This window comes from Bactrocera dorsalis, chromosome 2, assembly GCF_023373825.1.
Source record: "Bactrocera dorsalis isolate Fly_Bdor chromosome 2, ASM2337382v1, whole genome shotgun sequence".
Lineage (NCBI taxonomy): Eukaryota > Metazoa > Arthropoda > Insecta > Diptera > Tephritidae > Bactrocera > Bactrocera dorsalis.
This window is the reverse complement of record NC_064304.1, coordinates 103,614,987-103,630,142: the sequence shown is the minus strand read 5'-3', so window position 1 is coordinate 103,630,142 and position 15,156 is coordinate 103,614,987. Positions and strand designations below refer to the sequence as shown.

At 39.0% G+C, this 15,156-nt stretch overlaps 1 protein-coding gene across 1 annotated transcript; it reads left to right on the top strand.

Annotated features, from left to right (window-relative positions):
- Positions 1-2,168: 2,168 nt before the first annotated feature.
- LOC105221990 (enhancer of split mgamma protein) lies at positions 2,169-3,820 on the top strand. The gene has a single exon (XM_011199146.3). The coding sequence runs from the start codon at positions 2,819-2,821 to the stop codon at positions 3,479-3,481; it is 663 nt and encodes a 220-aa protein (XP_011197448.2). The 5' UTR covers positions 2,169-2,818; the 3' UTR covers positions 3,482-3,820.
- Positions 3,821-15,156: the final 11,336 nt, after the last annotated feature.

Genomic DNA, 15,156 nt, shown 5'->3' with positions numbered 1-15,156 from the left:
GATGTTTAATAGAGACTTGATATCTAATTCTGATACTTCATACAGTCCCTTCTACTTCGAAGATTCTAGATAACGCTGGCAATAAGCAGAGGAGATGCTGCAGCGTCTCTTTCATTCCTACTACCCTGCACTTTCTACATGTGTCAACGTTGCTGATGTCCATATGGCACGCGTGTGATGCCAGTAAGTGGTGACGTGCCATTAGGCCAACAAAATTCTTGCAATCTTTTCGAGACAGCGTCAGTAGAAAGCTTGCGTATTTTCCTTCCGCTCCTTTCCGCATGATCTTGTCGATCCTTTATGCCCCTAAGGCACTTCATCTCACCTTGATCTGTCTGTCAGCCCTTTTTTAAACTTCTTTATGCATCGTTTTCAACAACTTGCATATTTTCAAAACTGATTTGTTAGCCAAACGGATGACGATTCTGGCAACTCATCAGCTATTTCGTTTTCCTGTAACCCAGTCTATATCAGTAGTCAGTATCTGACCGCATAGACTTCTGCTTGGAAGGCATTGGCTGGCTCTGTGAAATAGATCGCCCACTCTATCAGGCGTTTTGCATTTGTATGTGTACATAGATGTTGAAAGTTCCGCTGGTGGGTCAGAAGCCATCCACCCTCTTTTAGTGTGTCATGAAACCTTGGACCTTCTTCTGTAACTATATTCGGAACAAAATTTACTCGAATTGGTATTCGATAACTCGATTTCCCAGTTAAAAGTCCTCTTTTCGAATAGAATATTCGCGTGAGGACCCTCGTCCTGTCGAAAAGTCCGAAGATTATTGTAAAAGATTCACCTATCTAAAATAAAGTTGGTGTGGCAGCATACATTTTCAGTGAATATATAATGCACCAAATATTACTTCTAGCATAAGAAAGAAAACAGTTATGTAGACAATCGGCTATAACCCCAACTTGTGTCCGACGCGCGCCTCATACTTCAAAAGCTCCAATGTTCCCACGAAACAATTGCTGCGGTTCTTTAAACTTAACACGCCACACGCGTTTAAAAGTCCGTAAGGTCAAACTCATAGTACCGCAGCGCAAGCGCCCAGCGTACAGCATACTAGCCCTAAAACCAAGTAATTATATTTGCATTTTAATTGAAAATCATTACACTACCAACACGAGCACCGTCAATGTCAGCGACAAAGCAAAGTCAGCCGCGCATGCGCAGCACACACGTCCATGCTGAGCGCATACGCGCCGCACAACAACATACAAGCGCATACAAGAAATATTTAAGCATAAGTACGCGGCGAGAAAACAAGTGCGCTCGCGTGCACACTTCGGCCAACGAGGGCAAAGCAACAAAAAGCGCCAACAGAAACTGACGGCGCATAAATGCAGCCAACGACGAGATGAGACAAAGCGCCCAATTGGCAGGCAGGAAGTCGTTATGATACTCGAACACACTGCAAGCCGCTAAAACGTCACGATATGGCAGCAAAAACAACAAAAGCACGCACACACCTTTTCACTTTCCGTAGCGCTAGCTACCGCTATGCATACATGCGAGTTAATGCTAACGACCCGTTGCCGCTGCAACCGTGGGAACGCTTTCCCACATTACGTTTGATTCCATTAACGCACAGTTGCGCTGAAAAAACGACATACAATAACAGCAACAACAGCAAAGCAACTGTTGTGCACTTTAAAGGAATTCCCTGTCTCACTGCGCTTTCTTCGCCTTTTTCCGTGCATTACAATGCGCTGATATCATTTCAATTACAATGCAGTGTTATTATTCTCCTCTTCTTTTACTTTTCATACCTACAATTTGCTGCCCCTTACGTGCAACAGGATACAACGATTAAGGACTATTACACACAAGCAATGCACAGTACTGAAAAATCGGAATCAAAGAAATGTTAACGGCAGTAGCACAACACAGCTGCGACGTTTCAGCTCATTACAGTCGTACAGAGCGCAACTCCATACAGCTCAATGCACGCCAGCCGTCCTTCATAGCCGTAGAGACCGCATAACGGACGACCAGATTGCAAAATTCCCATGCTTTGCTCGAAACACCCGACTGAACGCAATCCGGCTGGCTGTATGGCAATGCAACCGCATACTCCATAAGGGTGTTTGTGTGCGCCCTTATCCTTGCTCAACACGCCGTTTGCTCGCTGGCTGATGGGCTGACTGGCATATTGTCCGGCTGTCTTCTGGCTGCATGCGCAGGTGAGCACATACGACGTGTGAGAAACTTACAAGGAACGTAGTTCCCACGATTTGGAGCGATCAAAGATCCTGCGTCTTTGTGTGTATTGTGAAATTTGATTTCCTCCCCTATAAACCGAGCGATCGAATGCCGGGCACAAACGCAAGAAGGGTGACTTGCAAGACACTAGCATAAAAAATAAATAGACATGCAAAGGAATGGGCAGTTTGGCAGGGAGAAGGGGAAGAAAGTAGTGTAAGGGGTGCGCATGTGTGTGCTGGCATGTAAGCGACGAAGCAACGTGGATAAGAAAATAGAGGGTTGATTTCTACTTTAACGTGAGCGCACAATAAACACCACAACAACACGCACGTCAAGACCGCAAAAAGGACGAGTGAGCGTACGGCTCTCAGGGACTCCAGCTTGTGTGTGTCTTTAATTCACGAACATGGAGTACATTTGAGGGTTGTGCTCGACAGCGTTAGCGCTCATTCTCACATTCCTGTACACGCCGTTGGAGTATAAAAGGGTGTAGGCTAAGGACAGCAACTTGCATTCCACCGCAAACACTCAACAGTGAAACACACTCTGGATTTTAGTGCAACACACACGAACTATCGAGAGAGAAAATTCAATAAAATTCGTAACACAATGTCCATCCAAGTATCGGAAATGTCTAAGACTTATCAATACCGCAAAGTGATGAAGCCAATGCTGGAGCGTAAGCGGCGCGCACGCATCAACAAGTGTCTCGATGAGCTGAAGGATTTAATGGTCGTCACACTGGAGTCGGAGGGCGAGCATGTGACGCGGCTGGAGAAGGCCGATATACTTGAGTTGACCGTTACGCATTTACAGAAATTGAAGCAACAACGCAAGGCCGCCGCCTCCAAGGGTGGCGCTATGTCACAGGCTGAGGGCTTCCGTTCCGGTTATATACATGCCGTTAACGAAGTATCACGCTCACTCTCACAGCTACCCGATGTGAATGTACATCTTGGCACCCAACTGATGACACATCTTGGCCAGCGTCTGAATCAACTGCAACCCGCCGTACAGCCACCAACACCCATCAACTCACCGCTATCAGTACACATTGCCAGCAACGTCAGCCGCGCACATTACTCCGTGCCCATTTCGCCCATCTCCAGCTACAATGGCAGTCCCAACTCGAGCGCCAGCAGTGAGAAGCTTAGCAGCAGTTGTATGAGTCAAAGTCTGCTGACCACCTATAGTGGTCATTCGCCCATCGATGCACGCACAGCTACGAATGTAGCACAAGCTGAGGAGGAGGATGTCTGGCGCCCATGGTAGGCGCTCAAAGGCCAAACCAAGTCAAGCAGCGTCTGCAGCAGTTCCCAGTACAAAACAATTTTATACTCAGTGATAAAGTCTTCCAGACGTGCAGCCACCAGCCAGTATCTGCCGTCAATTGCCGTTAAATATAAAGCTTTAAAGTAGAGGAGAGGCTTTTGTTAATGGCCACGTTTCCAGCGTCATTAACGAATGCATTTCATCGTTGTGATTATCACACAATTGTTAAACATTGTCATTAAGTTTATTACATTATAGTTGAATTAGAGAAAATTTTTAAAAAATTTAGCCTAGGTAATTTTAAAAAATATACAATAATAAGAAATGAAGAAACATAAAGTTGTGATTTTTACTTTAGAGGAACTTTGCTTTCAGGAAAACAGGGAAGGGACGAAAATTTTCATCTTTACAGGATCAACTAATGTTTCACTTTAGAATAAAATTTAGACCGTGCGATAAAATATCAGTGAGTGAGCAAAGATCTTCATTAGAATATTTGCATATTCTCTTAAACTGTACCCAAATTTCTTTACTGAATTCTAAATTCATCCCTTTGAAACTTCGCAAGGAGTGACACTTTGATAGGCTCTGGATATGAGAGGAATAGAGCAATCGAATCAGAGTACATCTCAAATTTCAATCGGAAAAACTTTTAATGGAAATTTTGTCACAAAGCTTTTGAGATATCCTAGAAACAAGAGACAAATTCTATTACTTGAGATGAGGAAAAATTTTGTCTTCCGCAAAAAAAAACATTGGCTCTTCCATACACAGGATGTTTTGCAGCAATGTATGACACACTTAATAAATTATTTCCGCAGATCTTTACATAGAGCTAAAGCCAACTACGCTTAATCAAGAAGAGAGGGTAGCTGGGGAGATCAGGGACATTTCTTACCGAGCCTCGAGTTCTCGGGATAGTTCCGGTTTCTGTAATAATTTTTTTGCACATTTTGTTTTACAATAAATCACTGTCCCGGCCCTGTCTGCGCTTATTTTCCCGTTCAATTTTAAACTGTTCGGTGTTAATGTTTTGAGGAGAAATTTTGAGAACTACATACATATGTTTATATGTGTTTTTAAGACAGTCGGGTCTAACTGCAGAAATAGTGCGAATAAATAACTAATGAAGGACGGGAATAATGAGGGACTTTTAGAGTTTGGTCTTTGTTCGTCGAGAGAGGATATTACTTCTCAATTGCCTACTCAGTCCGAAATAGAACCTGTTGGCAAGAGTTATTCTACGTTTCATTTCGAGACTGAAGTTGTTGTTGCTGTTAATACTGGTTCCAAGATAGACGAAATTATCTATCTTCGAAGTTATGACTGTCAATAGTGACGTGGGAGCTAAGTCGCGAATGCGACGACTGTTTGTTTGATGAAAGGAAATATTTCGCCTTGCCCTTCTTCACTGCCAGAGCCATTTGTTTTGCTTCCTTATCCATTCTGGGGAAAGCAGAACTAAGGCCAAAGATATCAATATCGTCGACGTAGGTGTGCAGATGTACACTTTTATAGAAGATGGTACCTTCTCTATTAAGTTCTGCAGCTCAAAGTATTTTCTCCAGCAGTAGATTGAAGAAATCGCACAAAAGGGAGTCGCTTTGTTTGAAACCTCGTTTGATATCGAACGGCTCGGAGAGGTCCTTCCCGATCCTGAAGAAGTTTTTGGTATTCCCCAACGTCAGTAATATTTTCGCGGCAGCACTAAGGCAGCTCCTTTTCGTGCTGTCAAAAGCTTTCCTAAATACTATTTAGAGAATATTTTTATATGTGCATACATATATATTTAGTTTGAACCCAATCACTTCAGGGATGTTAATCTATACTCGTATTACATACCCTTTATAGTAATTATAAAAATGACCGGAAATTATACATTACTTTCGAAATCGCCTAAACATATGTACATACATACATATGTAGATAGACATGTATGCATCTAATTGTATTAAAATTACCAAATCAAGAAGTGGATGGACGACACGCATACACATACAAATATCAATAGAAATATATAATAATGTTCAATCAAAATTTGTTATATCATTACAAACAATAGTGTCTGCGCACATACATATGATACCTGTCTTGATGAGATTTCCCCATTCTTCTCCAATTATAATGAAGAAATAAAAATCAAAAGCGATACCTGCCATTTCCTGCACGTCAATCAAATCAAATCCTTTTTATACGGCGGTACACCTCAATAATTTCGAACACCGACCAAGACAGGTAGTCCGACACTGGAGTGTGGGCAGTGAAGAAAAAGTAAATAAATGCAGAATATAAGTGTTGCAACCCTCTAATTTTCTACCAAACTACGCATTTCACTTTCTTTAGCGCTTCACTGCCTTTTATTGTATCCATATTCATATGGATCTGTTTGCCGCAGCTCCTTTTTATCGAGTTTCTAATTAAAAATAATAATGTTTTTTGAATGTGTGAGAATCGTGGCGATAAGATTTGCTTTATTTGCTATGGTCAACATCGAGGCCCGAGGGCGACTACAAAGAACTGTGTTTGTGCGCGATGTAGATCCTTAGAAAGTTAATGTACGTATGTATTTATACCCATACACCTATGAGTTGGGTATAATGATGTGTTGGATATAACGATGGTTGTTGACGGATATGTAGAAAATTAGTGGACTAGTAGTGAACGAGGGCAAGACGAAATATCATATCATCAAACAAACAATCGTCGCACTCGCAACTTGACTCTCATGTCACTGTTGACAGTCATAACTTCGAACTCGTAGACAAATTCGTCTATCTTGGAACGAAGTCTCTGAATTGGACTCAAATTAAATTGATTAGACATTTGATTTAGACCAGCCATGTCCACGGCCTATGCGCACAAAAGCTCACCTACAGAGCCAGACACCTCACACCAACATGTCGCGACAAGTGTCTGTGAAAGCACTATTGTGCTACTGTATTCAAATTCGTAGGCAAGCAAAGAAGAATTTTGCGATCAGTTGACGCTAGAATAACCAACACAAGCATAAATTGCACACAGTCACGTTGGAGAATATTGATTTAGACAGTTGGACTAACCATCAAATGTAATGAAATTGAAACTGTAGCTAAGCCATTCCGTTTGTACGGCTACTTCGATATGTTCGGATCGCACTCAGCCCCACCTTATTCGCCTTTATATCGTTTCTTCGTTAAGATCGGCTAACAAAGGACAAACCTAAATCACAATTCATTGCTGTGATTAATAGAGGTGGTGCATGTAGAATTGAAAATTCGGGCTTGCTGACCGAAGAGCTACTTTTTTTATATCGAAAACAAAAAATACAAAAACCAAAGTAAAAATCCAATAAAAACGCAGTAAATGCTGGCAGTGATGACCAGTCAGCAAAAAAAGTAGCCGAAATCCTGCTGATAATTTGAACACGTGTGCACACAATTAAAAATTTTTTATACACATGGTGTTGTTGTTGTTGTTTAATTTCGATTTTTTTCCACTATGTGTTTTGTATTAATTTCTTAAGGTTACAAAATTGTAGCACAAGCAAGAACAGAAAAGGCATAATCATGCAGGACGTCGTCATCAACGTCGCCTTCGTCGCTATTTGAAGAGCCACAGCGTTGAAGACAAAGGCGTAGCGGGCACAAGACATGAAGAGCCATGAGCCAAGGGAGACTACTACTACTACATGCAATGGAGATTACCACACATACACAACTACATACAGTTATGCACGTAAAAGTGCATAAGATAAGATCAGCGTGCCTAATCAGTTTATTGTGGGCATTTGTATGCGTGTGTGACCCCTGACTGGACAGCGCACAACCCAAAGTGAGCTCAAAGTAAGGATCAAAGCGTACATACTATTACATACATATACATACATATGCACATATGTATGTACTAGCATACAATAAACGCTTAATACAATTATATACGACAATACAACAATAGCAGCGGAGCGTTGAATAGCCGAGGATTGTGTAAAACCAGAAATCGCAGCAAGACAATTTTTTATATAAAATAAAATTAAAATTAAGAAAAATGTTAAATAAAAACAACGCAGACTAATAAAAACAACAACGCACGAAGAATATGCCCCCATGAGCGCAGCCGCACACAAAGGATCGGCACACACGGACACACACCTATATCAATGTGTATGTAACATGAATGCCTTCACTGGCCTGATTGAACGGCGCGTAGGCTATGGTTGTGCTACCAAAGCGTGGACGAGGCTTCTGTGATGATGATTGCGCACTAATAGGCTCATCTCATTCAACACGCGCATGCGCAACGGCCTGCCTGGCCAAATAGCTTGATAGTTCGAAAGGCGTGTGCTCAACTGTTGCTGCCTCAACGTGCCTTCAACCCATCCACCAGCATGCTTTGTTTGATCACGTAGCAGAATGTATACAAATTCAACTCCAAATGGAAAAGAATATAAATTGACATGCGCACTTTTACAGGCATACATATGTACATGCATGCGTTCGTGCCTGCAGGACTTCATTGAAGGAGGTAATGTAAACAAAGTTGCAACAAAAAATTAAATTAAATATAATAAATTAAGAAAATGAAAACAAAATGCAAGATTTGTGCATACATATGTATGTATGTATGTATATGCCGAACAGGCCACAAAAGTGTTGCATTGCTCCTTTGGTGTCACATTACCATAGATACATCAACAAGAGGCGAAGCCCGTCGATTGCTTGCTGACATTTACATACATATGTACATATATACCAATGTACATATACCAACTAAGCAGTAACTCACAGTCTTGGGTTGTCAACCAGATGTGGTTGTAAGTATGTCCGTCCAAAAACGTTTTTCATGCATATTAGGGTGGTGAATATAGTTTTTTGAAGTGAAATTCTATAAATAAAAAATCCGATTTTTTTAAAGAAGGGCTGCCACCTTTTTTAACCCATTTCAGTTTCAACAAAAAATAACTCTTTTCAAATATTAAAAAAATATAATGGAAAGTTGCCACCTGTTTCAAAAAAATTAATTAATAATATAGAAATTAGAAGCTAAAAAATGTGTAAGAGCTGTAAAGATTTATGGAAACTAAAAGGCATTCAAAATAATTCTAAGTAGAGTTGCCAACTGTTTAAAAATTTTAATATTATGATTACGAATTATTTTAAGAAGGATATAAAAGAAAATAAAACTAAAATCATTTAAGCAGCCTTCAGTTAAGATAATTTTTTTTAAAGGGTTGCCACATTTTTAAACCTTTTAGGTTTCCACAATATGTATAAAATATAATATATATTATTTGCAGTTTGCACCGAAAACTTAACAGATTTAAGAAAGATTATTTACATAGATTTTTTTTTAAATGTTGCGACCGTTTCGAAAAATTAGTAGCTTTTTGCAGAAAACAGGGCGGGACCGATATCTCAAAAACCGATGTACTAGTTTACCTAGTTTCAGACAACAAATGGATACGGCTAAATCGACTCTTGTCGTCACGCTGTTCGTTAATATGTCGAATAGCAAGAACTTAAGCCGCTCTGCTTTCCCAAGCGACATTTCTTCGTTCTATAAGCGCTTCAAAAGTTTCAAGAAGATCGGACGTTTTTGAGCCCAATTTTGTTCAGCGATGAAGCCCATTTATGGAACGTAGAGCAACCAGAAGAGATTTAAGAGCTGTCGTATCATCCAGAAAAACAATGGTTGGGCATGGGTTGTTTGACGGTTCATATTTCTTCAAAAATAATGCCGGTGAGAACGTAACCATCAATGTCACGCCATGATTACCGCCTATTTAATGCCTCAAATTAAAGTTCGTGATCTCGGCGAAATTTGATTTCAACAAGGCGGCGCCACTTCCCATACATCGCATCAAATTTAGTGAGAGAACGCATCGGTGACCAGATAATTTCACATTTTGAGCTGGTCGATTGGCCGCCAAGATCGTGTGATATCCAACGTTAGACTTTTTCCTGTAGAGATATGTAAAGTCTGAAGTCTAGGCGGACATTCCCGTTTCGATTAAGGTCTTGAAACAAAACATCACGCTTATCATACGCCAGTTACGAGTCGAAATGCTCGAACTAGTCATCGAAAATAGGACTTAACGGATTGGATATCAGAAACGTGGCTGTGGCCAACATTTGAAAGAGATAATTTTCAAAAAATAAATACCAAAGTATGTCCTTTCGAATGATGATAAACATTCCCCATTAAATTTGAAGTTTCTTTGTTTTTTTTTTTTAAGAGAATAGAGCCGCGAAATGGATCACCCTTTATATATGGTACAAACATATGTTTAATACGTTCACCGACGTTTTCTTCTGGGTATTACAAACTTCGTGACAAGCTTAATACACCCTTTCCGTTTTTTATTATTTAAGAACTTAAAATATTACGTTCCAAATTATTATATGTTTCTGCTTTTGAAGATGTAAATCGTTCGTCAATTTTGGATTTCACGTACTTTAACCGGTTTTTGTTCATTTTGATAGTCAACAAAAGTCCTAATAATATTTCCGTAGCCTCAATCGCTTGTCTTCTACAAGTGATTTTCATATTCTTTATATGGTAGTCAAATCTATTATTATAGGTGCTCTTGAACTATTGATTACGATATGTTTTCCGACGCATTTTTTTTTCAATCAAAAAGGTATATACCGATATAATCATTATCACGAAACTGGATGAGAGTATTTTTTTTGTTTTTATGGCACGGTAAAATTTGATCTAATAGAGTTTTATTATTCCAATTGTGAGATGGCCAAACCAAAAATGTTGACGGGTTTACTGAGTAATTGAAGCCAATTTAGATCGGTTGAATTCAGGCAATCAAGGCATTTCGAGTATGTCAGCTTTGCTAATTTCATACCCGATAAAAAGCTTCCTTGTTGATAGGTACACCCTACTATTTACTTATAAGTATCTTAAGCCCTTGTAAGTATGTTTGTGTGCTATAAGCACGTGCACACAATAACGTCCTTTGTATTGTGCCTCTCACCATTGCAGTCAGCGTTTTTCTGGTGTATTTATAAATATTTTGTCTGCCATTTCTTATGTACATATTTAGGTTTCAAGTTGCAAGCACGAGTAATATCGTCCACTTGTCGTATACTTAACGGCGTCGCCGCCTGTGCATTATCGATAAACATTAATATAAACGTAAGTATTTACTTTGGTGCTATTTTTAGCTAGCCACAATAGACTAAATTAGATAAGAATGTGTCGGCTCGTAAGACCGACTTATGTGCTTGTAGTATTAGATTCTTTTTTACGAAATACTGTTATATCAGATTGTGGGGATTTTGGACGAATCTTCGTTATGAATTTAGCACTGATGAGTGGGAGGGTTTTTCACCAAAATGCTTTCCCGATCCATTTTGATTGAGATTGAGTTACGTTTCAACATCGCTAATGTTGAAATATTTATGAATATAGTATGAAAGAATTCACATTTTACTGCCTTCCGGAATCAAGTTAGTCAATTTTCAACTCTAGTTTAGAATCTCCTCACTCAAAACTGAATACTTTGTAGAAGATTGAACCGCAGTCATTTTTGTGTGTTTAAATGAAATAAGGAAACAAAAAAATTCCGAAAGGCCACATCTGGGCTGTAGGCGGCTGCGGAAGCGTGGGGATGCCGGCCTTTGGTAGCTATTCACATGAAAGGCGGTGTGAGCCGGGGCGTTGTCGTGGTGCAACTTCCAATCGGCTGCGATGTCTTGTCGAACCCGATTGACCCTTAATTTGAGTCTCTTGAGTACTTTGACTTAAAACTTGGCGTTGATGTTTTGTCCAGGAGAAACAAATTGATGGTGGACGATGCCTTTGATGTCAAAAAAGACAATAAGCACCGTTTTCACTTTGGATTTGCGCATTCATCAGTGACCTCTTCCCGGCCCTTCAAAAGGCTTGGCCGAAACACACCACTTGTTGCTAAAGCAACATGTGGGTAAGCGTGCTTGATCATATCAAACGTCTCTGTCGCAGATTTACCGAGTTTCACACAGAATTTAATCGCGTACCTCTGCTCTAACGAACGCTACATTTTCGGTTTGCACCACTCACGGAAGCACCTCGCGCGAAAATGTTTGTCTTGACTCTCCAGGTGCTCGGAGACAACTTACCAGCCGCTCGTTTGTTAGCTAGGAACGCCCTTCTACCAAATTCTGTCGGTGCGCGAACGCTCCGAAGTAAAGTCGGGGAGGAAAAAAAAATCAGTCCCATTCCCTGTATGTATCCATTTGAAGCGAACTCATGAAGTTATATTTAATATTCATGCAATTTTTAGATGAATATAGCATGAAAAGAGTGTTTGTCAGTGAAATGTAAAGATTTATGAAGAAAATTAGTTTCTTTATTGGTTATGTTTGCCTTAATAATATAGTTTCAATAACCACATTTTGATCCACTACTTTTGCCGCCTGCAGAAAAACGTAATTAAACTATCATCTTATAATTTCTTATTGTAATCATACAAATGTCAAAAATAATATTCACGATTCATATACCATATTTAAAACGAACTTCATCCTATGAACATATACGAGCAATTAGAGAGGAAACTGTATAAAATTGTTGTTTTGGAAACAATATCTACTATAGCTTGGCTACCAAGGGAAACTTCGCAGTCACTGTTAAATAATCTCACTAACAAAATGAATTAGCAAAGTCAGTAAAAACTGTTTGTTTGTTTTAACCAATCCTTTAAATTTCACTCTCCACCCTTATTGCCCAGCTATTGATTAACACTTCTCTAAACTCTGACCACAATTTGCATTATATATAATATAATAGTTGCTACTCTTAAGTAGTCAAATCGTTTCGAAAATTAACACCGTCCCTTCTTTGCATAATCGACGGAACCTTCATGACTCATTTATAATATGCCTTTCCGTTTTCACAGCCACTTAACGAGGCAACTGCGAGCCCAGAGTTGAAAGTGAATTGTTGCACTCCTAAATTATAATCGCTAACAACAACAATAAAACAATAACATATTTGCATTATGCAAAATATCTTGCTAAGCCCAACACTTTAGTTAATCGTGTTAAAATTCCTTGAGGCTGTCGAGTGTATAGTCAACAATTGGATATAGCCTAGTAAATCGGTATTAGGGGTGTGCATTTTGTGGTTTTTTTATGTATATTTTTGAGAATTGATTAAATTATAAAAAGCAATGATATGTTACATAGCTAAAATAAACAAAAATAGTTGTGAGCATTTAGTATAATGGAGAACAGATAATTTCGTTGAGAGAGTATAGATATCTTCACGATATGATAAAGGCGAGATTACCGATAATGCGACGGATTGTCAACTTTACTAAAACAAAAAATTATACAAATTAATTTTATATATGGTATATGTATGTACATATTTTGATTTCTTAAATTAAACAAATATTCTTATTTAAGGGGGGAGCCTGATTTAGAAGCTTAAAAAAATCGATTTTTTTTGCTTAAATCTCTTTAAAAATAATCTAAGAATATGTCCTCAGACTTTAGATGAGAATTTGAAATATTTTCGAAGCTAGAAGGAAAATAGTGATCGAGCGTCTAGCAGATATATGAGCGATTGGGCAGAAAGCGAAAACTTTGACGCAAAAAAATCCTTAAAAAAATCGATTTTTTGAGGCCTCTAAACCAGGCTCCCCCCTTAAGCTTCTGGAGAAGAAAATAGGCGCCCCGAGTCACAAACATAAAAATGTATTTATATACCATAGAATATGCTGAAAAAGAAATTACTTTAGTCTGTCAATTTTGGCCGTTAAATTGAAATTCGGTGCATTGTTTTAAGCAGACCAAATAGTAATCCAGAATAATATAAAAGGTGATCTAGTATTCCGCGGCTCCCTACTTACTTAAAAAAAAAAAAACAAATAAAGTTCAAATTTAATGGGAAATGCTTATTATCAATCGAAAGAACATTCTTTGACATTTATTTTTTGAAGATTATCGCTTTCAAATGTCGGCCGCGGCTACGGCTGGGACTGATAACTGGCGAATGACCTGAATCGAAGTGGAATTATCCGCATTGACGTTAGACTTTAGATATCACACGATCTTGGAAACCAATCGACGGGCCCAAAACGTGAAATTATCACCGAAGTGTTCGCTCAATAAATCTATTGATTGATGCGTTGTGTGGGAAATGGCGCTGTCTTATTGAAACTAAATGTCGTCGAGATCACGAATTCCAATTTCAGGTACCAAATACTTATAATGGCGCGATAACTGTTAACGGCTACGTTCACATCAGCACCATTTCTGTAGAAATATGAATCGATGATTCCACTGGCCCACAAACCACACCAAACCATTGTTTTTTCTAAATGCAGCTCTGGAATCTCTTCAGGTTGTTCTTCGTTTCAAATGTGAAAATTTTGCTTGTTTATTATCGCTGAATAAAATTTGGCTCGAAAACGGCGGATCTTCTTGAAACTTTGCAAGAGCCCATAAAATGAAACAATAAGACTTGGGCAGGTCGAGTGACTTCAGTTCCTGCACAAGCTATATTTTGTACGGTTCCACTTTGAGATCTCAAAATAAAATGCGCTAAGTGGATCCATACGTCAGCCGGGTTGTTAAATCGTACCATCTTGGAGTTCACGTCACAGACCTATGACGCGAAAGAATTGCGATTATGTCGACACCGAGGGATTTTGGTAATAAATTTGTCCGTTTTACAACGTTGTTACAAACCAAGTTGACTATAATTCATGCTGTCTAAAAGATCGACTCCGATAAAAGCTTGCCTCATCGAAAACCACACGTCTAAAAAACAGCCGTTATACTGAAATCTCATTGCTAGTTAAATAAGGTGCAGATCTTTAACGAGTTTTCGGTTTAGAAAACAGTTAAAATTTCTTTAAAATTTGTCCAAGTTTTACTTATGCTTCTGATGCAATATAGAATCTTATAAAAAATATTGAAGAACATGTGATTTGATAGCGCTTCTAAATTGAAATTGTCTACATCCTGACTTTCACCCACACTATTTTCGAACCGTTCATCATCCGGTCTTGGCAATAGACAATGTTTTTTTTTTTTGAAATTCCACCAACAAAAGTAGCAGTCAAACTGAAAAATAATTATTCATCCCTTTTCTAGGGTTTAAAAGTGTTGAGCAAAGATCTCATACTACTTTTAAAAATTTATAATGTGGAAAGGAAATTTAGTACTTTTCGGAACAACGGTAATTTTTCAAATTCTACAACTTGAAGTTAGATCCATTAGATGTAAAATAAAGGACATCCCTAACCAATGGTATTGGTATAAGTCCGCCTCAGTGAGCGGTTGACTATGCAAGGCTCTAATTGACAGTAAGTAAATCGACTGGCACAGGAGATTTCCCCATCACAGGCAGCCAAAAGCAGAGAATGTCTGTATATGTATGTATGTATATACATATATAGACACTAATGTATGTGTGTCACAAACAAAGAGCGACAACAGTAACAACCGCCAGCAGTCAGTCGCTACAGCCAGCGTCAATTTGGTTATCACCGGAAGCTGGAAATTAACATCAACAGCAATCAACGTCGCAGACAAGCGGCGTATACATACATATGTACATATTTAGTTACTCCTGAGGAGAGATAAAAACTACAACAACAACGATAAAGGGACACAACCAACCGAGAATGCCATTAACGGCTTTGAATGAAGTTAACGCGCGGCATAATTGCCACTACAATGAAGCGCATTAAA

Excerpts from the sequence above, each read along its gene's own strand:
- LOC105221990 (XM_011199146.3), top strand. The coding sequence starts at position 2,819 with ATGTCCATCCAAGTATCGGAAATGTCTAAGACTTATCAATACCGCAAA.